This window comes from Lepisosteus oculatus, chromosome 2 (genome assembly GCF_040954835.1).
Source record: "Lepisosteus oculatus isolate fLepOcu1 chromosome 2, fLepOcu1.hap2, whole genome shotgun sequence".
Taxonomy (NCBI): domain Eukaryota; kingdom Metazoa; phylum Chordata; class Actinopteri; order Semionotiformes; family Lepisosteidae; genus Lepisosteus; species Lepisosteus oculatus.
The window spans coordinates 34144805-34169705 of NC_090697.1; the positions used below are offsets into that span (position 1 = coordinate 34144805).

The window sequence follows — 24901 nt, forward strand, 5'->3', positions numbered from 1 at the left end:
ATAAATCGAGACGCTGAAAGAGAGCTTTCTGACTGATATTAAGACTCAAAACCCTGCTCCGTTTTGACCTCAGATGTTGACACAGCAAGCAACAGCACTGTGACACCGATGAAAGACAGATTGCTGAGACATCACAATCGACAGCATTGGAGTTCAGCCAGAGAAGCTCCTTGTAAAGGCTTTGCATCACTGGTTTTAAATGGGCACTTAAACTCTTGAAAGTGGTGCCATTCTGAGCTTTGGTGGCTTCAGTTAACAGTGATTAAAATGTACTTTCCTCCGTCGCATAAAGTGTCAAAAAATAAATGTACTAAAATGCTTGTAGCCGAAAACATTTCCAAAAACATATTGTATGTTCTTTTTCAAATTCTTTTTAATCTGCTGTATTTAATCATGTAACTTTAACTTGGTATTTACTTTACCTTAACAATTACCAATAAGGTATGTTCACTTTTCTAAATCCCAATTTTAGGTCCAGCAGACTAAAAAGAGGTTTTCCTCTAAGATCTGTCATTACTTTGCTCCATCTGTGAGACATATTTAATTTGTGTTAGCAGATTCAGTATTTTCCATTTTATGTTCTTTTTCAGGTTTAGTTTTTCTGTGGTCATGTTCTTAGTGTGAGAGATGTTTTATTTGATCTCTGACCTGAGGGAACGTGTGGTGTGGATGGTTGAGGGGAGAACATGCGTGTGTCTTTTTCTTTATTTTGGTCCCAAATAAGGTTTGATAATCGGCCAGTGAAAGTTCTGTTTTCTCACATACGAATGCCTACGACCTTAAAACAAGGAGGGAGGGTGTTGTCTAAGTGATGCGCTGTGTTGTGTTTGCGCCAGATGTGACGCTTTGCATTCAGACCAAAAAGTTCCAGTTTTGTCTTGTCGCTTTAATGCTTAATTAAAATCTCCATGCAGGACTTCAGATGGGTTAGCCCCTGTGTCATATAGGCCAGCTCTGTGAAGTGACCAGGATGTCATTGATTCATGGACATTTTCTCCCATCACATCCATTGACTCTTTTTCAGCCTGTAACTCTTTCCTCACCAGTTTCCTCCTTGCCTGCCTGCTCAGTTTGAAGAGACATCCCTCTCTAGGTGTACATCCGCTTCTTAATGATCGGCTTCTTCTGATCTGCGGCTTTCTACAGCTTTATCCCTGAGTTGAGTTGAAAGATCATCAAAAGCAATTAAAGCACCAGCAATTTAACTGACAATTTTGATATTGAAAATATCAAAAGTAGCTTACTGCATTTCATTTAACTAGCCATTCAATACCAGTTCACTTGTATTGTAATCTGAACATTTTAAATTGAGTTTCATCATTCTTTAGTCAGAGTGGGCTTCTACAGACTCAACAGTGAAACCACAGACTAGATGGACACAAGTGGAACTGCTGCATTTGGAAAGGCATTTAAAATGACAACAGGAGGAGACTTTACACAAAAGGTTGTGAGAGTTTGGAACAAGCTATCCAGCCGTGTTGTTGAAACCCATACTCTGTATGTTTCAAGAAACAGCTGGATGGGGTTCTTGGATAAATGTGCTACAACCATATTTCAACATTGTGGACTAACTTTTCTCTTATCAACAACATATCAAAACGTCAGTCAGCAGGGTTGGTAGCATTAAGTCTCAAGTCTTGATTTATATGGGAGAGTCTTTGCACATTGGCGTGGAGTATATTATTAAAAGATGGCAATTAACCATATATAAAACAATAAAAAATGTAAAATAATGAATATTAGTTTTATTTAAATTAAACCTCGAAGACATTCAACCAGTAGCAAAAAAAAAAATACAAAAAGTTGACGGTTATCTTCAGAAGACTGTCGTGTTTAAAAACTTTTTGAAGTAATCGAGTTAAAAACAGTTGCCACTCCTTAACTGTGACTATCTGTCGAGTACCCATTTATACAGCACTACATTAATTAGAGAAATCCAAATGAAGTGTTTTTTTGTACAATTGTATAAGAGCAGCAGCATCACATGTGGGATTTAAACACGCAACCCTCCGGTCCAGGGCACTAACGCAGCTCTCAACAATACATCTATTTACCGTCCCAGAACGCGCGGGGTTGCACATGACACAGTCACGTGAGACTTTGGAGAGGGAGGGGCCGGCCATGCGAGCGACTGTCACATGACCATGCCGGAAAACAGGAAGTAAGACGTTGAGCCGTGAGTGCGGGGCTGCCGCTGCTTTTCTAAAAAAAACATGATTTCATCCATAGTTATTGGGTGTGCAGTAGGTTTGATCTTGTTAGAAGGGGGTCAGGCTAGTTCTTTTGGAATAAACGCAACGGTGATGGATGTACAGTGGAGCAGAGACGATGTTTTCCGGAGAATGTCTGGTATGGAAGAGAGTTCCTTGTTTACCTCGCTATCTCCCGTACTCGGATTCCACTACTTGCTCGGTCTGTCCTCGTCTTTCCCCGACGACCTGGAGGTCAACCAGCAGTGTCGGGAACTTCTTCACATCTTCGCCCAGAGATGTATCTCCTACGTGGATTGCCTCCTGCAGTTTGCTCGACCTGTCAGGATCTGCCAGAACTGTTACAGCGAGATTGAGAGCCTGAATAATACTTATACAAATATCTCAAAGGTACATGACGATTCAGTAAATCTGTTAATCTTCTAGAGGTTTCATTGATATGCCTGGTCGAGTTTCTTTCTAGTGTAGGGGCTACACGATTTTGGGTTCAACACAGCGTTTGGACCTATTTCTGAAAGCGACATCATAAAAAGTACACACAATTTTTAGTCGTTTTGTTCCGAAAACTGCCTTTCAGGGGTCAGATGATGTCTTGTGATGATGCGCGGTACACTTCCGCTTTCCGGATGCGTTTTGTGGACTGTTAACTACAGTTGAGCAGTGCTGCCGGTCTGCATATTGCTACTAATCAGGACTTTTTTTTAGTAAAACAAAAGCGAAGCATAATCACGAAATCCACATACCGTAGAGGAAATGAATAAGATAAGCGAAAAAAAGGAAAATCTGAATAGATTTTGCGTACATGTACAGTATGTCGACCTCTCTATTTTGTGCTCCATTGTTGTCTTATCTGACAAGGGTTGCGCTTGAAATACCGATTAAACTTTATCCTTGTGCTAAGGACAAACATGAGCTAAACATGAGACTGTTCATCTCATGTTTATGAATTGAGATTAGAATTCAGGAGTGACAAGTTAGCTCAATTATTTCTGAAAACTGTTCAAGTTAGGAAAGCGTACATTTAAGTGACCTGTTTTTGAAGACATACACCCTTTTCTGGGAAAGATGGACTCTAATCTCTTATAAATGGATCACACCTTTTCACAGTTTCATAGTTTCAGGTCAAGGTTTATTCCATGCTAAAGAAAAAGAAAAGAGACACCCTTTCTCCTTCTTCCACAGCCTAAACATTGTGTCTCTTTTCTTTTCCTTTAACATGGAATAAATCTTTGCTTGTTCCTTTGAAGCCTACGCATGCTGACACAGCGACCTGCTCGAACAATTTTTATTGATTCTATATTATGGTTTTTATTAAGTCCAAATAAAGCACAGTTAAAGTCTTCCAGATATTGTTGTTGAATATTGTTATTGGCGTATCTTGTCTTCCAGGAGAATACAGGGAATGTGAGCTGTAGAAACGTCTTGCTAAGGTCTGACAGACTGCAGCTGGTTTCTGTGCTCCATCGCGATATGAATGTCATCTGGGACACGGCGGACTGTGAAAGTAAGCGCTGTACCAGAGCAGAGCAAAACCGGAGTCCAAAATAAAAGAAAAGGGAACAACGTTAACTAATTTAAAGTTTCTTAGACATGATGAAAATAGCATTAGTGGCATTACTCTTTTGCCCCCCAAAAGAAAATTAATTCCAAAGCCCAGTCTGATCCATTCCAGAAGTCTGATACAAACGAGCTTCTCTTGGTGGTTATCAGTAACGCAAGGAGATGCTTGTAGCAAAGTCCTGGATTGGAGCAGATCAGAAGTCGGATAAGTTGAACAGCCCACTTTAGGGTTTTGGTCCCATGTGCAAAAGCCTGCATTCTGTAATGGGTATTGTACCACACAATAAAGAACATCGTCTAGTGAAACATGAAAATCTTATTAAAACTCACACACTTTATTTTTGCATTTAGTGCAAGTTTTGGGTTATAAGCAGTCTTAATGTTTTATTTTGTTATAGTGTCTGGATGTCTCCCGGTTTGAGAGTTTCTCCTCTTTTTTTTGCAGAATGCTTGACTTTTCCTCTTGGCAGCTTCTCAAATGATAGCCTATACTTCATGGCATCTCTGAATCAAACGCTTAGCTGTTTTGACAAATATGACCAGGTAAATCACAGCAAAAGATCGGGAGGGGTTCATATACATAATACTCAGCCTAACTGGTTATGATTAACTGGGAGAAATTCTATTCTGTTCATAATTAATATAGTATTCATTGATATCATATTACAAAGGTCATCTGTACTTTAATTTTTTATGTATTTTACTTAGACATTGACCATGTCAATAAATTAACATTAACCTGGTAAAAAAACTGCAATTAAGAGGTTACTTACTTTAAAAATAATATTTTTTTAACTAAAATAAGTTTGTCTTTTGCTCACCTTTTTTTAAATACTTTTTTATTGTTCCTCAAAATTAATAAAATACACTACAGAAATGAAAATAGTAGTTCCCCACCCCTCACAAAACCGACTTGCCCTTTCTCTTAAGTAGTTTTCTGCTCTGTGTTTCTACCTGCGGACACCTAAAATATGGCCAAACAGCTACAGTTGAACTTCCGTGCAACAAGACATTGTGTCAACAGCACCTCCACCATGCCCCCTTCTCTTGATTACACATATGGAAGAGATTGAACAAATTATTTCTCAAGAAATTTAATTGTGCAACATCGTAGTGGGTGTCACATATGTTTTGAATAGGAGTCAAAGGAGACTTTTATTACTGTTCTACAAGTCTGATGTAACTTACTTTATTTATCCATGATTTTGTTACTGTGGTTTGTTTAATGATATTTACATGCTGTTCGATTACCAGCTGTGCTTCGGTGTTCTAATGAGTTTAATGAGACTGTCTTTTGCATTGTGTTCTTCAGCAAGGGAACCAGTCTGTAGTCTGCAAGGAATGCAAAACAACCTACAGAGGCCTGAATGACCTCTACAATAGGATGGAGAAGAATCAAACTGTTTGCTTTGATATTGAAGACGCGGTGAGAATTGATTTGATCAATTGAAGAAGTGGTAGAGCTTTTGTTTGTTTTAATCTGACACTGCATAGCTGCTTATTTAACCATTGTGGTCATCTTTCAATTAAGGTCCACGGGGGAAAAAACCAAAACAAAATAATGGAAACGTGTTTACAAAGTATGCCAGACTGGGGGGGAAAAAAGTATTTCGAAAACATTTTTCAAAAAAGGTTCTGCGTTTTTACACTACAACCGAAACTGACACACTGTATTAGAAGTAGGCCTCTGCAGTCATTGTATTTAGTGGATTTTTTTTAAGTTGTAGATGTTTGTATAGTTAGCAAGCATGTCCTAATAGTTTTTTTCATCCCAGCTGCAGATAGAGACAGAGCTGGTGGTTCAAGCTGACTCAGTAAGAAACAAGGAGTAATAACAAAGAAAGTGAAACCAATATTTTTTTTTTTCATCTGCCAGAGCTTAAAGACCAAGTCCTGCTGTTCCAAATTAGCCTAGCCTGTGTGTTCCTTCTTACTGAACCTGTGACTGGATTATTAGCCGGTTTGTTTTCACTGTCCCTTTTAATTAAACAGCATTCCTTTAATGCAAATGTGAAGTAACGTCAGACAGATGTTTCTTTGTTCATTAAGTATATATTACATGCTAACAAGTATATCACACTTGTATGAATAATAAAAATGGAAATTTGAGCAGTGAACTTTTTCACTGCAGTGTGCTTTCAGGCCCAGGCACCAATCTCGATTTCTAATACAAGAGTTGCTAAGTGGGTCTTAAGCGAATCCTTTGTCAATGTGGACTATTACTTTTTTGTACTTCATTTCAGTGAGTATTCATTTTGTTCTGAATTCCCGAAACTATTAATGATACCAAAAAGCTGTCAGTGTTAAGATAATTACTTTTTTTCTGGTTTTGAGTGCTTTGAATAATTTTAAGAACTGGTCCACCTCATAATTAGAGAGAGGTGCAGATGTTAAACCCTTTTTCACCAAGAACATCTGTGGTTTGTCTTAAGCGTATAGGCCTATTCTCAATAGGGACAAATACGCTGTAGTATTATAGTGATTTTCCTGTAGTCTTAGAGTATACGTTAATACTTCCCTCTCTTTAGTAGGTATAATATTCATAGTTACAAATCATTGCAACATCAGCGATCACCAAGAAATTTTCCCATGACCAAGAATCAGTAGTTCTAATGATAGCAAGTTTGAGCTGTACAGCCATCATCTATTTTTAAACTTTACATTCAAACAAGCAGGCGATATTTCATTTCACAACTGTTTGGTGGCTTGATCAAAAAGGATTTGAAAGTTCCTCTCCTGTTAGAAGTCTCATTCTTTCAGCCGACAAGGCATATACTCCGAAAAGATCAGTGCAGTGTCACTTGTTGTGATCTGTTGTGAGACAGAATTTTCCATTAAAATCCTTTAGTACAGTTCCTCTGCAGTAAGGGATATGAGACATAGGGGACAGGTTGTAATACGCTTCTGTATGGTACACTTAAATTTGGATTTTAGAAAAAGTCCTTTTTTTGCTTTGTATGAGTATTTTCATTCCTCGTCTAAAATGAAAATTTATTTGTTTTCTAATTTTGAAGTTTAGAAAGGAAGGATATACACAGACTGAGCATTAGAAACAGGTCCTTGGGAAACTGGGTCGTTCATATCTCTCCTGAAAACCCATGTCCTCAGGGACTACTGGGTTTTGTTCTGATAACAATATCTCAGTATTGTCGGAGATTTATCAATTTTTTTTCTTTTTAGCAGGTATTGACGTTAAGATTTCCTGCTTTACTGTAAAATGTAAAATCTATAAAGCTGACCAAGTCTGCCTAGATTATAAACTGTCGTTTTAAGACTTATCCACGTAGATGAAATATTCGTCAGATATCCGTGCTTTGGCCTTTCTAGTGAAGAAGTTGACTCATAACTGCAAACTATGCAATTCCAACTTCTGTAAAAGCTTCAGTGTAAAATAGAAAACACTACATAAAAATAAGTAATGTAGATCAAACACACACAGTTCTAGTTGTGGTTTGTGGGGCAAATGGGTGTTTTTGGAAACCGCTCACTCAACGGGAGGCTCTGTGGACTGTTTGGGTCTTTCTTAATGTGTGAATGTTATAGAACAGCTCCCCTTAGAGGCCATGACAAGACAGCTCTCTGTGCCGAAACAGTGCAGAAGTATCTGACGGAAAACAAAGAGATCACCTGTATCCAGCTATTTGTTTTCACCTGTTGGTATTCATTGAAATCTCTCCTTTTGTACATTCGTATGGAAACCCTTAGGTAGCTTAACACGCTTAATGGTAGATGCGGAATTAAAGGAGTTACTTGGGTTTTTTTCAGCCCTTCTCCAATACCAGTTGTCGTTTTTTTTTTCTTTGTGCTTTTTTCTCCAGAGAAAATAAGTAGGAAACATGAGTCACAGGCACCTGTTTTCACTCCAGTACAGTGTAAGATCTCAGATGAGAGACTGCTTGCCTACAGGCAGTACCAGACGCGCTCCTAGAATCTGGGCTGTCTTGTTGTTTTGCAAACATGGAAGCCATAAACTTTCCTTCGTTATTTCTTGTTGCAGACTTTGCTTTCAGATGAGTAGGCGGCTTCCTCGATCTCCAGAATGGTTTGGCTTATGCCAAATTAAGTGCACACTGCTGACTGGGCCTTTGGAAAGAGAGCGCTCTTTGTTGTTTTCATTAGATCTTGTTTTTGAACTGTTTCAGATGAATATAACCCGCAGACTGTGGAGCAAGAATTTCAATTGTTCGTTCCCCCGGGAAGAGATCGTCCCCGTCATTGCTGTGTCCAGCTTCATGCTCTTTCTGCCCATCATCTTCTACTTGAGCAGCTTCCTGCACTCCGAACAAAAGAAGCGCAGGCTCATACTCCGTGAGTAACCAGCTTAATGCGCCCATTGTTGCAGACTTTTAACTGGCAGAGCTTTGCTGGGATGCCACAGGTTGTTTTGTATGGGGAAGTACAGTACAAGTTGAAAACTCTGCAATGCAGTTTTCATGCGCAGAGACGTTCCTATGAATTTTCTGATAATTCAAGTGTATGTGGGGAAACTCTTATGGCTGCAGACCTTCATGGGAGCTATTAGTATACAAGGGAAACATATTCAAAGCCGGTCTTATGTGAAATTACAGTAGCCATTTACAGAAATGGGACCAAGCCTTATAAAATTTGAAGTGGACAAACTGCAGTGTGGATATACTTTGAGTTAGCAGTGAAACCTAATGAGATTAGACTTTAAAGTCTAACCCGGTAATAGCTTTTAAATACAAGATTGGTAAGGAAAACGTTTAAGCAAAGCATGAATATCTCCCCAGCTAATTGTTAGCAGCAGGTGTTGGTAGAATTTTAAACCTAATTGAATGCAACAATTTTTAAATTGTATTCTGTGTGCAAATTTTGATTACAGAGTAAAGCATAATAGAACATTAAGAAGACCTAAAGAATATTCTGTTGCGTAAAAGAGACTCATCGTCCTGCAGATTTGCTGTAGCTATTTACATTCAGACACTAATGCTTGGCATGCAGTGACTTTGGTTATTTTCAGTCCTATAAGAGCACACCGGAATTCACTAGAAATTCATACCTTAGGTATGGAAAATATCATATATGGAGAAAGGCATTAGGAACAAGATTATAACCACCCACCCCTGACATTTACGGATTATCCAGTTGAAATTGTTTCTCACTGGTCTGTGCTTCGTTATTAATAGAGAAAAAGGCAGTGCTCCCATTTCAGGAATAGGCAGTCTCATCTTCCTGTGTTGTTTTTGTTTTTAGCGAAGCGTGCGAAATCAAGCACCAGCGTGATGAACATTCAAGACAGACACAGCTGAGTGCCCAACGCAGCAGACCTGTGGCAAAGCTGGGAAGAAAACAGTGGAGATGCTTGGCTTTTCAGGAGCCCAAGATAATGGAGTATAGTATGGTGAATAACGCTGCCAACAGGGGTGAACGGACCTCAGTGTTAATAAGACTGTCTTTGTTTTTGTTTGTTTCTGCTTTTCTTTTTTGGTTGTAGAGAGAGGGCAAGGTGTATGACAGGGCCAAGCATGAAGTTGCTGGAGCCCTAATGTTGTTGTTAGGATTGTTATAATTCTGCCAGGGCTTCAGAAGAAATTCATAAAATATACTCTTTTTCATTACAAAGTCATGAAACTTCACAGGATTGTAGAGGCCTATGGTAAGATGTTGGAGTGGAAACGAGGCTGAGTTGTCGTATGACTTCTTGGCCATTTTGGGGATTTTTGATATAAATTAAGAACTTTTTTGAAAAACATCTCAGAAACCAGTAATGGTAGAGATCTAATGTCTGAGGTCTAGACTTGCTGTGGTCACATCGATTGGTCACATGGGTTTTCTGCCATATTGGATTTGTCAAAAACCATTCAAATAATCTTTACTGTTAACACAGGTTGCTATAGTAACGAAAACAGCTGCCATGCATCACTTAAATACTAGATATGCTTAATATCCAAGTTACCAAATAAGTAATAATTATTCCTTATGTATATTGCTTTGGATCCCACAGTGTCCCACAGCAGTTTACATATAAGAGAAAACCCACAGTTCACCGCTGAAGTGTAGTTGGTACCATTATGTGCTGCAGTCTCACTATACAGCAGATCAGTTAAGGGAGGATATTTAGGCAGAGGCCACAGTATGTAAGTCCATGGAAGAACTGAGAGGTGTTGACCCCATTGTCGCTCCTTAAGGTCAAATGCAAAACTTGCATAACGTTTCAGAGTGCATACTGTGCAGCGTCATAGTTACTATGGAACAACTCTGGAAATCCTGGCTTCTGCCCTCTTCTTACAGTGAAACTGTGTTGGCTTGGTCCTCTGTGATTGCTGCTTGCAGCTGTATTTATGACTTAGGCTTCCAAGCAACATCATTGCCAGAGGAAGCCTGTTATTATTGTTGTTTGGAACATTAGATTTCCAAGCAGGAGGCCTGTTATTATTATTTGAATAATTAAGGGGACAAGCAAAAAAAAAAGCTGCTGAACTCCTCTTAAAATTGGACTCATGATTATGTTTTTCCCAACCAGAATCTTGAGATTCCTGTAGAGTCCAAGAGCCTGGATGAAAACTCCCGATGTGAGGGAAGATTGTAAAAGCCTATGGTATATGAGCTGTGAAAAAGAGGCTTATAGGCCACTGCATATTTCACAATTCTGAGACATTTTAATAACATTGTTTGAAAACAGTGATAATATAGACCTAATACTTGGTGTACAGTATTCCCCCCAGGCCACAATTTGGTTTTGTTCAGGATAGGTCGATTAACCGGTACAGTATATGGTTTGGCTGCCATAATGGGGTTTTCAAAAAACATTCATGTGAAACATCTCTGAAACTGTTTGGCTGACTGGATCAAAATGTGATGTATGGTACGTGAAATAGGACAAGTCCTCTCTCAAGAGTTCTAAATAACTTGCTACTAGAAAAAACTTAGTCACTTTAAGCCAACCAAATTTGTGCTTCCTATGAATATATGTGTGCTGCAACATGCTGTGTGCCTATACTAGGATGTTGTAGGCTTGTAAATACAGATGAATAGTATACGTCTATCTGTATAGTCTATGGAATTGTAGTCCACATTGGAAGTAATCTGATTTGTTGACTGCCATCTTCTGCCTCTGATCTTCTGGTCAAATGCAAAATAATCTTATTAACTCCATAAGGAGTAGAGACTAGGTCATGGTTACCACAGTTCACCAATTCTAGAAAAAGTTTCTTATGTCAGTATTTAATTCAAGAATAATGTGTGGATTCTCTACTTATTTAATCTTTTTTTCCCATTTCTCTACCAATACTCTGTATTGCAGTCAGACATGCTGGTTATTGTTTCAAATTATATATTTATTCTCAATGTTTTAAAAACATACATCAGTGTTGCAATTAAAATGAGTGTACATTAGCAAAATAACCTAGCAACTTCTTTTTCAGTCTTCTCAAATGTTTTTCTGAAGTTCTTTAATACTTGTCACTTTTGTGGAGGGTACAGAGATACTAAATATTCTAGTAAAAAATCTGAATATGAACACATATGGCAAATGAATTACTTTGCACTTTAATGAAAAGGTGTCCTGTTACATTTAAGAATAATTTTGTTTTCAGTAAAATTGAATTTTGAAATGTTGATAATCATGATGCAATTTGTATTTCATTTATTACATTGTTTCAGATGTGAAGTATGTTTGGTCCAAAAAGCTCTCTTGTATGAAGATTCAAAAACATAAAAATAAAACATACAAACAGTTGACTTAACACGGAACTCAGCTTTTGGCAGCCAGAATGGTTCATGTGACAGTCCTGTGACTCATTATTCTCCAATCACAGAAGAACAGAATAAACCACCTTCGTTTCTCTTTGATTTCATTGCATACTAATTGGGTATCCTGTTATATGTGTTCTGTATGACTTTGATAATTATCAAAGCAGTCTCTACTATATAAAAAAGACTATGACTTTGTAAAATCACTATATGTTTACTAAGATAAATACATCTATGAATAAATTCCTAAAAGCTTGAAATCTCTTCCCAAGATAAACTGGTAGTAACCTGCGCAGATATTTGATCAACAGTAAATACAGTGTTTCATTTTTTATTGTTTTGGGGGGGGGTTTCCACAATCAAATTGGAACATTGTTTACGGATATAATAGGTTATAGGTGTTCCCAGTAAAGAGAAAAATATGAAAACATTCAAAGTAATTCTGGACCGAATTAGCATGAAAATAAGCATTTTTCATGTATAGGGACTTATTCAGAGGTACACGTCTTTCAAGGTGAAAAGTAATGATGTGCACACAATGCTACAAAATGGGATGAAGTGTTTGGGCGTCTTCAATTATTGTTTAAAACTTTCAACTGCAAGTGGTTCAAATCAGGTATTCTAATATTCAATTTGAGGTACTCTTTTTTTTAACCGTTCATTCCGTGCTTTTTTCTCTCTCGTTTTCCTATTAGAATAGAACATTTTTTTTCCAGTAACAAAAAGTATCCTGTTCCCCTTTTTAGTAAGCAGTTAATCTCAATGTAGGATAAAGTTACTTGGCTGAAGAATCATAACACATCGGTTTAAACCCTGTTGGCTTTTTGGTCTTATTAAACATAGAAATTGCCTATCACACTGGCTCTAATAGCATTATCTTGATGTGCTGAATCATATGATTGCAAGCTGCGCAAAACAATCTTTCATTCATGCTGGCAGATTGGCCTGTGCTTTGTGGAGTTCAGGAACAACAGCTCTGATTCCATAATCTGTGGCTTTCTGAGCACACTCCCGGTAAGTAGGGCTGAAAGTCATTACATTGACTCAGGGTGCTTTAGCACACTGCTCTTTTCTTCTGTCCTGCAAAGTCTATCTTGCTGCCTTGTGATTTTTCACAATAAAACAACTGGAAAGGGAAAGCGCACAGACAAATTAAGTGCGGCTTTTACCGGGGGAAATACCATAGGAATGCTTCAACACCATGAAAACATCAAGTCGTGATTTACATGTATCCTTAATTACTTTGAAAGTCATAATGAAATTGTGGTCTCTCACATTACAGAGTTAGTGTACCTATGCAGGTACAGCTCGGTTTTGACATCAGTACTCTGTGGGATTTGGGCCCACTTCTGGAAGCAAGGGTTTAAATGTTTAAATGTGTCCCAGGTCCCGTACAAAAACGATCCTTGCGCATTAGTGTGGATCAATGAAGCTATCACACAAACGTCCACATCACACACTTTGGGGGGAAGCATAAAGATTTTGCTTATCCCTCAAAACCAGGTAATTTCTAGACAAAGAATGGAAACCTTTTAGGATGCTTGCTCTGACCGATCTTTAGCAAAGATTCAGATTCTCATACAGTTAGCAAATGCGCTCAATTCGCAGGTGATGGAAATAGAGGAAGCATTCAATAGAAATTGCAGGGGCAATGGACTGGCAGAATGACTTGGAAGAAATGCAGAGTTGGCAGGTGCAAAGTGATGCATTCATGAAGTGGAAACGGTATGGATTGGTGATTCTGAGCTGTAGGAAGCTACACGTGAAAGGGATTTGGGTTTATGGGGATTTTAAGGCCTGAACAGGACAACAAAACGAAATTTTAAAAAAAGAGAATGCTTGTTTATATAGCACAAAGCGCAGACTGTAAGTGAAGAAAAGCTTACTAAACTTTAGTAATACCTAATGTATTATAGTGCTCAGTTTCATACCACAAAAAGGTTTATTATTACAACCTTAGAAGAGCAACTAGAATGATTCCTGGTCTTGGGTGATAATCATGTAAATCTCTCCAGGCCAAAGGCGTGTCAAAGGAGATTGAGAGATTTGATCGAATCATATAAAACTGCAAGGTTGTAACAGTAAGAAAATTGGAAATGAAAAAGGACAGAACATAGCACTCAAAAAAGGGTTGCAGATGTCTGGAACAGGCTATTATGCCAGTCAGTTGAGGTCCAGATGCCAGGCTTCTTCAAGAAGCAATAATATATGCCATTGAAAGGTCAGCGCATGTACATTCTTAGAAATCTTTTAGAAACCTGAAAAAATTGTATTGGATGAAGGTTAGTAGGATTATTTCTCAATTCTGTGTTTGCAAATAAAAAGAAACAGGCTGGTAACAGAAGTAGTAGGTAAAATTGTTATCAATTGTTTGTCCTAAATTAAAATCTAGCATCCGTAAGTTAACAATACTTAACAATATTGTGTGGCGTTTCAAGCAAATACTATTTCTCCCATCTTTGTCATACAAAAACATTGAATAAAACATTACTAAAACCATTCAAGACATTCAACTATTGCCCTGGATGTTTTGTTTAATCTAGTTCAAAACGTATTTAAAAATATTTCTCCTTCATTTAGTTTGAAAAAAGCAGACATGAGAAATACATTTCTGAGATCTGATGACTAATTATTGGGAGAGCAAGCTGTTTCCAAGATTTGCCAGCACAATGGATAACAGTGGTTGATGCAATTTAAAATCAGCACATTAAGTTATTCATAATGCCCCTTCTGGGCAGGTTTCCCATTCACCTAATCTCCACGAAAAGAGCTTTGATAGGACTTGACTGTGGAATAATGCTGTGCTAAGTGACAATTTATTTGAAAAATTAATAACAATCTGTAAACTGACTCAATATGTTGCTTCCAATTATTCTCAAACCTGTTTAGATTTAATCATACTGTAAATGTCACAGGGAGGTCAGTGTCAGTCAAAATGAAGCAAAAGCAGAGGTTTTTGGCTGTTCCCCTCATAGAAAAGAAAGACTCCAGCAGTCTTGAAGACCGGTGCAGGGTTTTGGACTGGGGGTTGTGGGTTCAAAATCCGGGTGGGATGGTGTTGTTCTAACCTAGGCATTTTGTTTGAGAAAATGCATAACTGTGTAAAAATGGGTTGTTCCCAATTGACCTTCCTGGTAAAATAAATGACAGTGCTGGAAAGCAGAGTGGAAAATGCATAGCTTGCCCATTTGAAGCATGTGCTTTAAATTGATTTAAAGTATTTTTCTTACAGTTTTGAAAGCCCTTACATAGTTTGTGAATGCAAAATAAGCTCTAAAGTTTGTTTTCTAAATGTGTTTGTTTTACTGTAGCATATTGTGTGCTCTAAGATTGGGAACATCTAGAACTCAAGGGCTATTTGCTTAACATGAAAACCCAGAATAAGGTGAATACAGCTCAGAATGGAAAGATGTACTGATTCGTTAACAGAGGGTGCTATTCCTTTATGGTCGGGTGGTGTGGTGACTCTGTGGCTAAGGATCTGCTCCTGTGGCGGGAAGGTTGCTGGTTTGAATCCTGCAGCTGGCAGAGGAATCCTACTCCGTTGGGCCACTAAGCAAGGCCCTTAACCCCAACTGCGCTCTGACCCCAAGCTTCTCTACCTGTCCGTGTGTCTCATGGAGAGCAAGTTGGGGTATGCGAAAAGACAAATTCCTAATACAAGGAAATTGTATATGGCCAATAAAGTGATCTCATCTTATATTTTACAGAGTGTTCAAACAATGATCATAGTAATATAGAACATTACCCTGAGATGGTCCAGTCCTTTAAAGAGATTTCCTGTACTTTCATGACATCTCCTGCAAAAACTGAGGTAAAGAAACCTAGAAGCTCAAGTATCTACATGTGACACAATAAGTCAGGCTTTTTCCTTCACTAAGCGCTGTCCCTTTTCACTCTTCAATAGAAGGAGTGATGCAGCAATGGTACTCCAATATTATTAGCACGTAAGCTGATATTTTAGAAACCTTTGAAGTGAAATGCAATTCTGTTGAAACAAAAAAGGAATTTCTGGTAGCGTGCAAAAGACCACTTATGAGGCAACGATGCAATTAAAATATTGGTTCAGCGTTCTCCAAGATATGTGTACACCAAAGCAGGTGCCTGCAGAAGAGCTGAACATTAGAATACAATACCATTACTCGAAGGGGTGAGATTCGTCTTTGCAGAGTCTTGTTTTTTCAATCTGAATGAACTACTAAGTATAAAAGAGAACGAGCTAACTCTCAAGTGCCGTGTTTTCGGGGACTGATAATTTCTCTTGCCTTGGGAGTCAATGGAGAGAGCTGTGTTCGGCTCTGCAGAGCTCCCGGCAGTGGAAGCCATCAGCTGGAGGGCTGAATCTCTCCCGTTTGTCTGAACTTCTGATTCTCATCGCCGGGCGTGAATGTTTCTTAGCGCCATGCTTTGCTAAAACACTGAGCTCAACTGCTCTTTTGCACTGAAAGGTCAGCTGGTGTTCAGACACTAATTCTTTAAATCTGTGGTCATTTACCATTTCCCTGTTTGCTGGCATTCGTTAGGCATTATACCTTAAGATGTAGCCAAGGTTTTCTTCTTTATGCCAATATTAAGAAACTGTTAGTTAAAGCTTATGTTGTTATGCAAACCCCTTAAGCCGTCAATTAGTTAACTGGCTAAGGGAGATAAGCTACCTCAGAAGCTTGCAGTTAATGAATATAGTGCTTTGTTTCAGAGAAAAACATATGCCTGGGATATATAATTAGAAGAAAGCCCCCCAAAGAGAGAGCATGTGCAGTTGAATAAAGGGGGTTATTATACCTGTAAGGGGTCAAAGTCTGTAGATCTGTAGCTTATGGTATTATGATAGATTACAGAATCACTCTATTATGTTAGTCATTCAGTATGTAAGCAGGCCCTCACAGGAAGCAGAGCACAAGAAGCTTTTGAAAACAAGGTTCCCGGTAGCTTTCTTCTGAAGCCCTTATGACAGATCAGCTGTTAGTGACATCTCTACTGTTAGATCATATGTCACAACCTTAGGTGTCTGACTTTTGTCTTGTTGTTGCTGAGCCTCTTAGACCAAGGCTGGCTAAGGCAGGGATCTGCAGGGTTGAATGGTAGCTCAGCAGGCAAGCAAGAGCTCAGGCTCTTTCAGACCCCAGGCAATTACAGGCTATCTGAGCTCTCCCGGGGTCTAACTCTCCCATACTCTGGGACCGGAGGAGCCATCAGCTGGAGTGGACGGTTTTCAAGCCTGTCTTGCAAATAGAAAACAAGAAAAAAAAACAACAGCACAAAGAAACGCATGCCCTCTTGAATCATCACCTACTTTGCCATGAATTTTCAAACAAACCCATTTAAGGCAATGTAACTATTATCAAAGCAGTGCTATCCCATGAAACACAACAATGTCTGCCAGGTAAGTCGTTGCTTCTGTATTGTAGTCAATCAGTTCTGTTGTGTCTTCCATGAGCACATAACTGAAGAGTCAGAGCTTCGGCTATAGTATGCATACTATACTTAGCTTACAACATAGACATAAAGTAAAAACAGCTTGGTTTCCCTTAACTTTTGAATGCCATTTTTCGTTTCCAATTAAAATATTTTACACAAAGCGTGCATCTTCAAACACAGTTCTCCATTTTAATTTGCTAGTGTTATTCATCGCTCTAGGACAGTCGGATACATCACGTGATTCAGAGCTCTGCACTGTTACACTGCACCCCTGTGTGACCCACTGTGCTCAATTTATGAACATGCCGGCCATCGACTCAATCAGAGCTTAACGCAGAGCACGAGCATTGTACAGGAGCACTATAAACTTATGACACAAAGACCTGTGCTTAAGAATCACTCTTCTTCATTTTGAATTTTTAGTATTAAGATGAACACACGTTAAAAAGAAGACGTTGAATTTAACAGCATTCTCTTAGTTTCCTTTGAAAAGATGTAACATATTCATTTAAAACTACTTGTGGTTTTAAAAACATCCACATTTCTGTCAATATTTTATGTTTATACTTTTACATTTTTCATGTGGCATGTATTTCTATATACTGTTGAAAACTTCTAGTTTAGGTGCAGAACAAACCTACGCAACTGTTAGTTCTAAACTGGATTGTCTTTTTCCTAAAAAGCAGCGGTAGATCTTGCAACGTTGGCTTTGTAATTTTTTAAAAATAATTTCAAATAATAAAAAACAATACTAAAGACACGACTACTCATAAATTTACTATATACATTATACACTGAAATAAACCTGTTTTTCTTCCTCGGACGATAGTTTACGTGCATTTAGTCTTTCATGCTCTGTGAGCTCCATCTGCCGGTACATTGCAAAATAACAGCCACAGTGAGCATCACAGTTTTTTGCGAATCTCACAGTATATCCACTTGTCTATCTTCTACCCGCTTTTACCAATATAGGTCCGTATACTAGCCGGAACCCATCCCTGCAAGCAGCGTGTGCAAGGCAGGATACATGGCAGGGCAGCACACAGACACAATTTTCCCAGAAGCCAACTAACCTTGCAGTATGTTTTTGGGACTGTGTGAGGACACCCAATCGAACACGGGGACAACATACAAACTCCTCGCAGATAGCCTTCCTCAGGATTTGAACCCACGGCCCCAGTGCAGTGACCACAGCTGAGTACCGCGCCACTGTACCGCAGTGAATGTATTTTAATCATATTCAGACAGTGGAACCGGCCTGCAGGTTCTTGTTTTTAATAAATTTTTGCATCAAATATAAATCATGTCTGCATATTACTAGCGCTTTTCATCCCAGAGGGTCTCATAGAGCTTTAGAGAGGACTCTCGAAATACAACCCAAAACTGTGCCACCCTCTGCTCACACACAATCTCCACTAGACACTACAGGTTAGATGGGCAAGAATAGTAATGACTTCTCCAGTTTAATTGAAGTAGAACAAACTTTAATGGCAATTGAATCCTTATGTTTTTGGATTTTAAGTCATTTGACTTTGTAGGATCTAGCGTTAATCGTTTAAGGAAACACTCAAAGGCTTGGTACCACAGGGCAGCCTGGATACAGACACTGAATTTCTCGCCTAGATAAAAAGTGAGATGCTGAAATGTATAGGTATAGAGAGACATTATTTGAAAGGTGCTGAAATAAGTTGATACATCATCTAAAGGTGTTTACAGTGGCTTTTCGGCAAAGAGGTTTCTTTAAAAGCATGTCTTGTATTTAATGTACATGAAGAGCAATAAGACTAGAAACTGTCCTCAATAACACATAAGTGTATGAGGAAATATTGCAGGTTAAATATTTTATACGTAGGAGCGTTCTGTACAAATGTATTGTGGGGTCATCATGGCACGAGTACCACTCTACAGCACATGGGTTTAAATGGGTAATTGATCTATCAATATCAATTTGCTATGCTTCCGCTATATTAAAACAATGTCTTAATATAGCGGACCAACTGGGTTCAGTGCTACAGTACATCTTCAACCTCAGCCTGAGATTAGAAAAGGTTCTGATGCTCTGGAAGACATCTTGCCTGGTGCCAGTACCCAAAAAGGGGCACCCTAAAGTTTTGAATGACTACAGACCAGTGGCACTTACATCACACCTAATGAAAACTCTGGAAAGGCTTGTACTGGACCACCTCAGGACCCTGGTGAGTACAGCACTGGACCCCCTGCACTTCGCCTACCGGTCACACTTGGGAGTGGAGGATGCAGTCATCTATGTGCCACACAGAGCTAACTTTCACCTGGAGAAGACGGGGAGCATTGTGAGAGTTATGTTCTTTGACTTCTCCAGTGCCTTTAAAACCATCAATCCACCTTTACTGAAAGATAAGCTAAGGGCGGCGCAAGTGGACACTCCCCTGCTGTCCTGGATTATAGACTATCTGACCTGCAGGCCACAGTACGTACGGCTACAGAGCTGTGTGTCCGAACAGATTGTTAGCAGTACTACGGCTGCACAGGGGACTGTCCTTGCTCCATTCCTGTTCACCTTTTACACCTCTGACTTCAGGTACAACTCTGAGACATGTCATCTGCAGAAGTTTTCGGATGACTCTGCAATTGTGGGGTGTATTAGAGAGGGGAGGGAGGAGGAATATAGGAGCTTGATTACCAATTTTGTGGAGTGGTGTCATCTTAACCATCTCCAGCTTAACACCAGCAAGACCAAAGAAATGATCTTCGACTTTCGAAGGAATAAGTCTCCGCTGAACCCTGTTTCCATCCAGGGTGAGGACATAGAGGGCGTACATTCCTACAAGTACTTAGGGGTACACCTGGATAAAAGGTCAGAGCCAACTCTATTTTCTTAGGAGACTCAGGTCCTTTGGTGTGTGTGGAACACTGCTGAATCAGTGGTGGCAGTGGCCATCTTCTACACTGTTGTGTGCTGGGGCAGCAGCATCATGACAAAAGATGCAAATAGGCTCAATAAACTTATCAAGAAGGCTGGCTCTGTGCTGGGGATGAGCCTTGACCCCATGGAGGTGGTGGCTGAGAGGAGAATGCTGACCAAGCTCAAAGCCATCATGAACAACACCTCTCATCCGCTTCATGGGACTGTTACTGGGCAGCGGAGCACTTTTAGCAACAGACTGCTCCAGCTACGGTGTTCAAGGGAACGTTTCCTCAGGTCTTTCCTCCCGGCGGCTGTCAGGGTGTATAACGCTGCCCTAGGCTAGGACTGTTAGCCCTTCATTTGCTCGTCTATGAACAGCGTTTTTACTCCATTGTACTTTTTGGACAATCAGTCTGTATAAACCTATGCACATTTTGCACATATTTTATTGTTTTTACAGTGACTATGATCAGCACATTTTGTACACACCTATGTATTTATTTATTTTAACTTTGTTGTCAAACTATTCTGATATCTGTTTTGCTTGTCTTGGGCTGGACTGCTGTAACATCAATTTCTCTACGGGATTAATAAAGTATTATCTATCTAGGCGCCGTCTTGACGTCACAGTGTGACACGGAAGTGGAAGTCAGGGTGGGCGGTTCGTACACGGGATTGCTGTGTTGTGTGTTTCACATTGATGTTTCTGCTGGGTGATCTTGTACTCAGCAGTGGCGCATCAGTGGTTAGTTGCCGATTTTATTCAGGGCAAACAAAAATGTCATTAATGACAGGATTTGCGTTTTTGTTCGCCGAAGAATTAGATGCAAGCGATAATATACCTTTTGTTACTGATGCACTTCGACATCTTCAAGGAAACAGGTTAGTTTGGCGTTATCCGACATTTATTTATGTACATTTATTAATGTAGATAAACGCGCTTTTTGGTTTGCTAAGCGTTTCATCAAAAAGTGTTCATGTTTTCTCGCGAAATTGAATAAGTAGTTGTGAGGACGATAACAACACCTTTGCGATTTTAACTTTTACACTGTCTGAATGTGCCAATGATTAATTTCAAATCACCAGTGAACGTAATTTGTTTTAACAAAATAAAATAAAACGTAAGAAAATGGGAAAGAAACGGGTGTCACTGCAGATTGTCTTAGTGAAAAGATGGGTCCTTAAGATCCTCGGCAGGTTTATAGTCTTTTGGTCTGGGCAGTGGGTTCCACAGACGTGGGTCGCCTATTTATAATAGTGAGGCGCCTTGTTCTAGGCAGAGCTGAGTAAGAAGGTATGAATTAAAATTAAGCTCATGTAGTTAATTCTTGAAATATTCTAAATCTAGAGCATTCAGGGCTTTATGCATTTACTATGGGTTAAATGATCCACCAACCATGACTAGCCCAGTTCAACTGTTCCTGTTCTGCCTTCTGTCACTTCAAAACGGATTGATTCCTTGACTTATTATTTTGTATCGCAGGGATGAAACAAAAGTGAAGAACTACATAAATGCAGTGATACCTCATTACAGTATCAGTGAGTTCCAGACCCATTTTCAGCTAACTCCAACCCAGGTGGAGGTAGGTTGTGATTTTTACATTTCCATCGGTCACATTGCGGGGTGTGTTAAAGGATGTATTGTGTGACAATAAGGGGGGTAGATGGAGGCCGCTTGTTTTTAGTGCAGTTGGATTCATTGCATCATGTGTCTGTTGTCAGAAACAGGTCCTTGGACATACTAGTCTGAGTATTGTGCTTAATAGGCCCTGGTAAGAAAAAAGAGAGTGTTTCGTCTTATTCTTTGTCTGTTGAGCGGATGGTCATAATACATTAAAGGCTCTTCAAGTACCTTTGGGGTTAAAAATTTAAAATTTAACTTCTCTCATCTGGTTTTCAAAGAGAGTACAGAGGCCCAGGTCAGAATAAGCAAATGAGTAGTTCCAACAATTAATTCCTGAAATATTACAAATATTAAGTACATGTAGTTTATATCTTATGACGTGACGGACACATTGAATGTAATCTGCTCAAACAACTTGAAAAAAAAACCCATCAGTGTGAGCCAGTGGTAGGGGTCAAGTTTCTTCCCACAAGCTGTCAGATTACTGAACTGGCTCACACTGATGTTTTCTGTTAAGTTGTATGTTATTTAACTTGTTGTTGCAGCTGCTGCTGTTCTGTGTTTATGTTCTATGTTATTTCCTTAATGTCTTTGTATTGGAGCATACACGCACATAAGCATTTCATTGCACTTGTGCAGGTGACAAATAAACTAACTGGAACAAACAAACGAGTGGGGCACAGAAGAGACATGACAGGAAAAGGAAAATTGCTCTAGCTAAAAATCTTATAGTGCTGGAGTTATGAACCAGCTCACTGTCCCATCAGAACTACGGCAGACCTGAAATAACATAACATAACATAACATCACTTTACTAGCCCTATACAATTTCTTGCATTAGGAATTTGTCTTTTTGCATACCCCAACTTGCTCTCCATGAGACACACAGACAGGGAGAGAAGCCTGGGGTCAGAGTGCAGGGTCAGCTATTGTACAGCACCCCTGGAGCAGCTGGGGTTAAGGGCCTTGCTCAGGGCCCCAGTGGAGTAGGATTCCTCTGCTGGCTGTGGGATTTGAGCCGGCAACCTTCCAGCCACAGGCGCAGATCCTTAGCCACAGAGCCACCGCTCCGGGGTAGGGTACACACGGGAAAGGCTTTTCTATTCTGTGCAGGGAAGAGCAGCTCTTAATGCCTCTCCGTCCTTCCCCAGGGGCTGATTGCCGAGCTGGAGCCCTTCTACTCGAACCTCATGGGCAGGAAGTGGCCTCTCAGGAACGTGGTGCTGGCCAGCCTCTGGACGCTGGCGACCCTCGAGTCGTACCGAGATGTGGCCGACAGGTTCGAGACCAGCAAATCGGTCATCTGCGGCCACTTGCACGAGTTCTGCGCCTTGGTGGCGGAGCACCTCTCCGGTACGCTCCGCTGGCCCGCCGGGGAGGCTGCCGAGGCCTCGGTGAGGGGCTTCGCGGCGGCCGGTTTTCCCGGCACGCTGTGCGCGGTGGGCGCCTGCCACATCCCTGTGGAGAAACCCCAGGGAGTACCAGATCCCGAGGAGTACTTCAACAGCAAACACTTCTACTCCATCAACCTGACCGCCTGCTGTGACCATGCTGGACGGTTTGTTCACGTGAGTTCTGAGCACCCGGGGAGCTGGCACAACTCCCGTGTACTTCGGGTGACGGACATAGGCAAGGCTCTGGAGGGAGACCCGCAGTCCCTGCTCTCCGGGTTTCATATAGTGGGCGACGCATCCTATCCGCTCTCTGAGCACCTTCTCACCCCTTTCCCCGACAGCGGACCCCTCCTCCCCAGAATGGGGCGCTATAATTGGAAGCTGCACACCGTCCTGAAGATATTAGACGGCTCTTTCTTTGCTCTGAAGTGCAGGTTCCGGAGGTTGAAATCCCTACAGATGCATTCGGTCGCCAAGACCAGTGCTGCCGTCAAGACCTGCTGCATTCTTTACAATCTGTGTTTGGAAACGAGCGGCTCTCTGCAGATTGAAGATATAGACTGTGAAATTGTGCCTCAGGAGCCTTTTCACTTGCTTCCTGATGGACACTGTGGTAATCCAGCTGGCAGTGCCAAGAGGAAAGCCATTGCCGCATCCCTAGCAAACCTGGGCTCTTGACAGATCTTGGACTCAATGTATATTTCCTTACAGACTCACACGGTTTTCTGTCATGAACTATTAGACTTGCACATACTGGCTCTTGTGGACTTCATACAGCATCATCCGTGTTTCACGTTTGTGGTGTTTATTCTACAGCAATAAACTCCTTTTAAAGAGTATTGGCAGCTTTTGCCTTTTCTCTTCGTCTCCCTTTAACAATAACATATTCCTGACCTCTGGGTACAGAAGGTTTCTTTCTTCACTGTTAACCATAGTGTTTTGAATAGGGTTGTTGTGATTTTTACACACAATATTTCACATGCAGATATTTCCAGCCTACTAAAGGGAAGTTGTTGCATCTCATTCACAAACTGGTGAAAAATACCTGCATAACATGCTGCAGAACTGAAACGAGTTTCTCGGACTCTGGGACTCGTGATGACCATCACCATTATGTTTGAGAGGTTAATCTGACAAGATACTCATCTGAGATTTGAAGTAATAATAATAATTAATAATTGCTGACACTTATATAGCGCTTTTCTGGACACTCCACTCAAAGCGCTTTACAGGTAATGGGGACTCCCCTCCACCACCACCAATGTGCAGCATCATCCACCTGGATGATGCGACGGCAGCCATAGTGCGCCAGAACGCTCCCCACACACCAGCTCTCACTGAAGTGAAAGCTGCTCCCATTTTCAGAATTAAAAGATTGTTCATTTTTAGCGAGGTTTAAGGGCTAGAAGAAGAAGTCATAAGATAGCGAGAAAGAAATAAAACGGAAGACGCTTTTAATTTTTTTTTTGGCGAAAATAAAAACTGCGTGCAAGCAGCTGCGTGCGCGTCTTTCAGAGCTGTCCTGCCGAGCGGCGCAGCTGCTGGTCGCCTTGTCAGGGCAGAATTCCCCGGCGGCTGTGAGAGCACTGCGGTCCTTGTCCCTCCTGTGCGCTCTAGTGGCGACTAGCGGACAGTCAGGTGAAAAGGGAACAGGACCGCTGTGCCAGAAAAAAACTAATGCAGAAAGGAGATGCGGTTGTGAAACTGAATATTTTTTTGTTTTTCTGGGCAGTGTCTTTGTGTGGGGCCCTTAATATTACTCAATGGCCAGACCAACCGGAATTGGTTGCGGCTATTAGCGGGTTAGATGACTCGAGAGCTGCCTCGAGATAGTGCTGAGCTCTTGGAAGTGCAATGGGAAAGTTATCGGTGTCATCAGAGCGATTCTTATTTTTGATACAGTCAACTCCGCATCAGTCTGGGCTGTTGCAGGCCGGCTATGATCCTTGTCCTCCAATTAGTACTTCCTCTCGGCAGAGTCCGTTCCGTTTCAGATCATTACGAAAAAAGGCAAATACCTTGAGGCAGTCTGTTTTGGGTAAACTGGGGAATTACCTTAACAGTTTTTAAATCGGTTAGTTGTATATTTTACAAG

The 24901-nt window shown here is 40.4% G+C and overlaps 2 protein-coding genes across 2 annotated transcripts; both read left to right on the plus strand.

Annotated features, from left to right (window-relative positions):
- The first annotated feature begins 2149 nt into the window (after nt 1-2149).
- Nucleotides 2150-11487, plus strand: ostm1 (osteoclastogenesis associated transmembrane protein 1). The gene is made up of 6 exons (XM_006626035.3): nt 2150-2600; nt 3600-3714; nt 4216-4313; nt 5083-5196; nt 7913-8078; nt 8985-11487. Exons 1-6 carry the CDS (start codon nt 2214-2216, stop codon nt 9038-9040), a joined length of 936 nt encoding a protein of 311 aa, XP_006626098.3. The 5' UTR covers nt 2150-2213; the 3' UTR covers nt 9041-11487.
- An 8881-nt stretch (nt 11488-20368) lies between these two features.
- Nucleotides 20369-23645, plus strand: LOC107077720 (uncharacterized). The gene is made up of 3 exons (XM_015350027.2): nt 20369-20670; nt 21272-21371; nt 22564-23645. The coding sequence occupies exons 1-3, from the start codon at nt 20489-20491 to the stop codon at nt 23482-23484; spliced, it is 1203 nt and encodes a 400-aa protein (XP_015205513.2). The 5' UTR covers nt 20369-20488; the 3' UTR covers nt 23485-23645.
- Nucleotides 23646-24901: the final 1256 nt, after the last annotated feature.

What these genes read in the sequence shown, in the direction of transcription:
- LOC107077720 (XM_015350027.2), top strand. Translation starts at nt 20,489, where the DNA reads ATGTTTCTGCTGGGTGATCTTGTACTCAGCAGTGGCGCATCAGTGGTT. An exon ending in CGACATCTTCAAGGAAACAG is followed by an intron (nt 20,671 to 21,271) that starts GTTAGTTTGGCG and finishes TTTGTATCGCAG; the next exon opens with GGATGAAACAAAAGTGAAGA. An exon ending in TAACTCCAACCCAGGTGGAG is followed by an intron (nt 21,372 to 22,563) that starts GTAGGTTGTGAT and finishes GTCCTTCCCCAG; the next exon opens with GGGCTGATTGCCGAGCTGGA.
- ostm1 (XM_006626035.3), top strand. Translation starts at nt 2,214, where the DNA reads ATGATTTCATCCATAGTTATTGGGTGTGCAGTAGGTTTGATCTTGTTA. An exon ending in CTTATACAAATATCTCAAAG is followed by an intron (nt 2,601 to 3,599) that starts GTACATGACGAT and finishes CTTGTCTTCCAG; the next exon opens with GAGAATACAGGGAATGTGAG. An exon ending in GCTTTGATATTGAAGACGCG is followed by an intron (nt 5,197 to 7,912) that starts GTGAGAATTGAT and finishes GAACTGTTTCAG; the next exon opens with ATGAATATAACCCGCAGACT.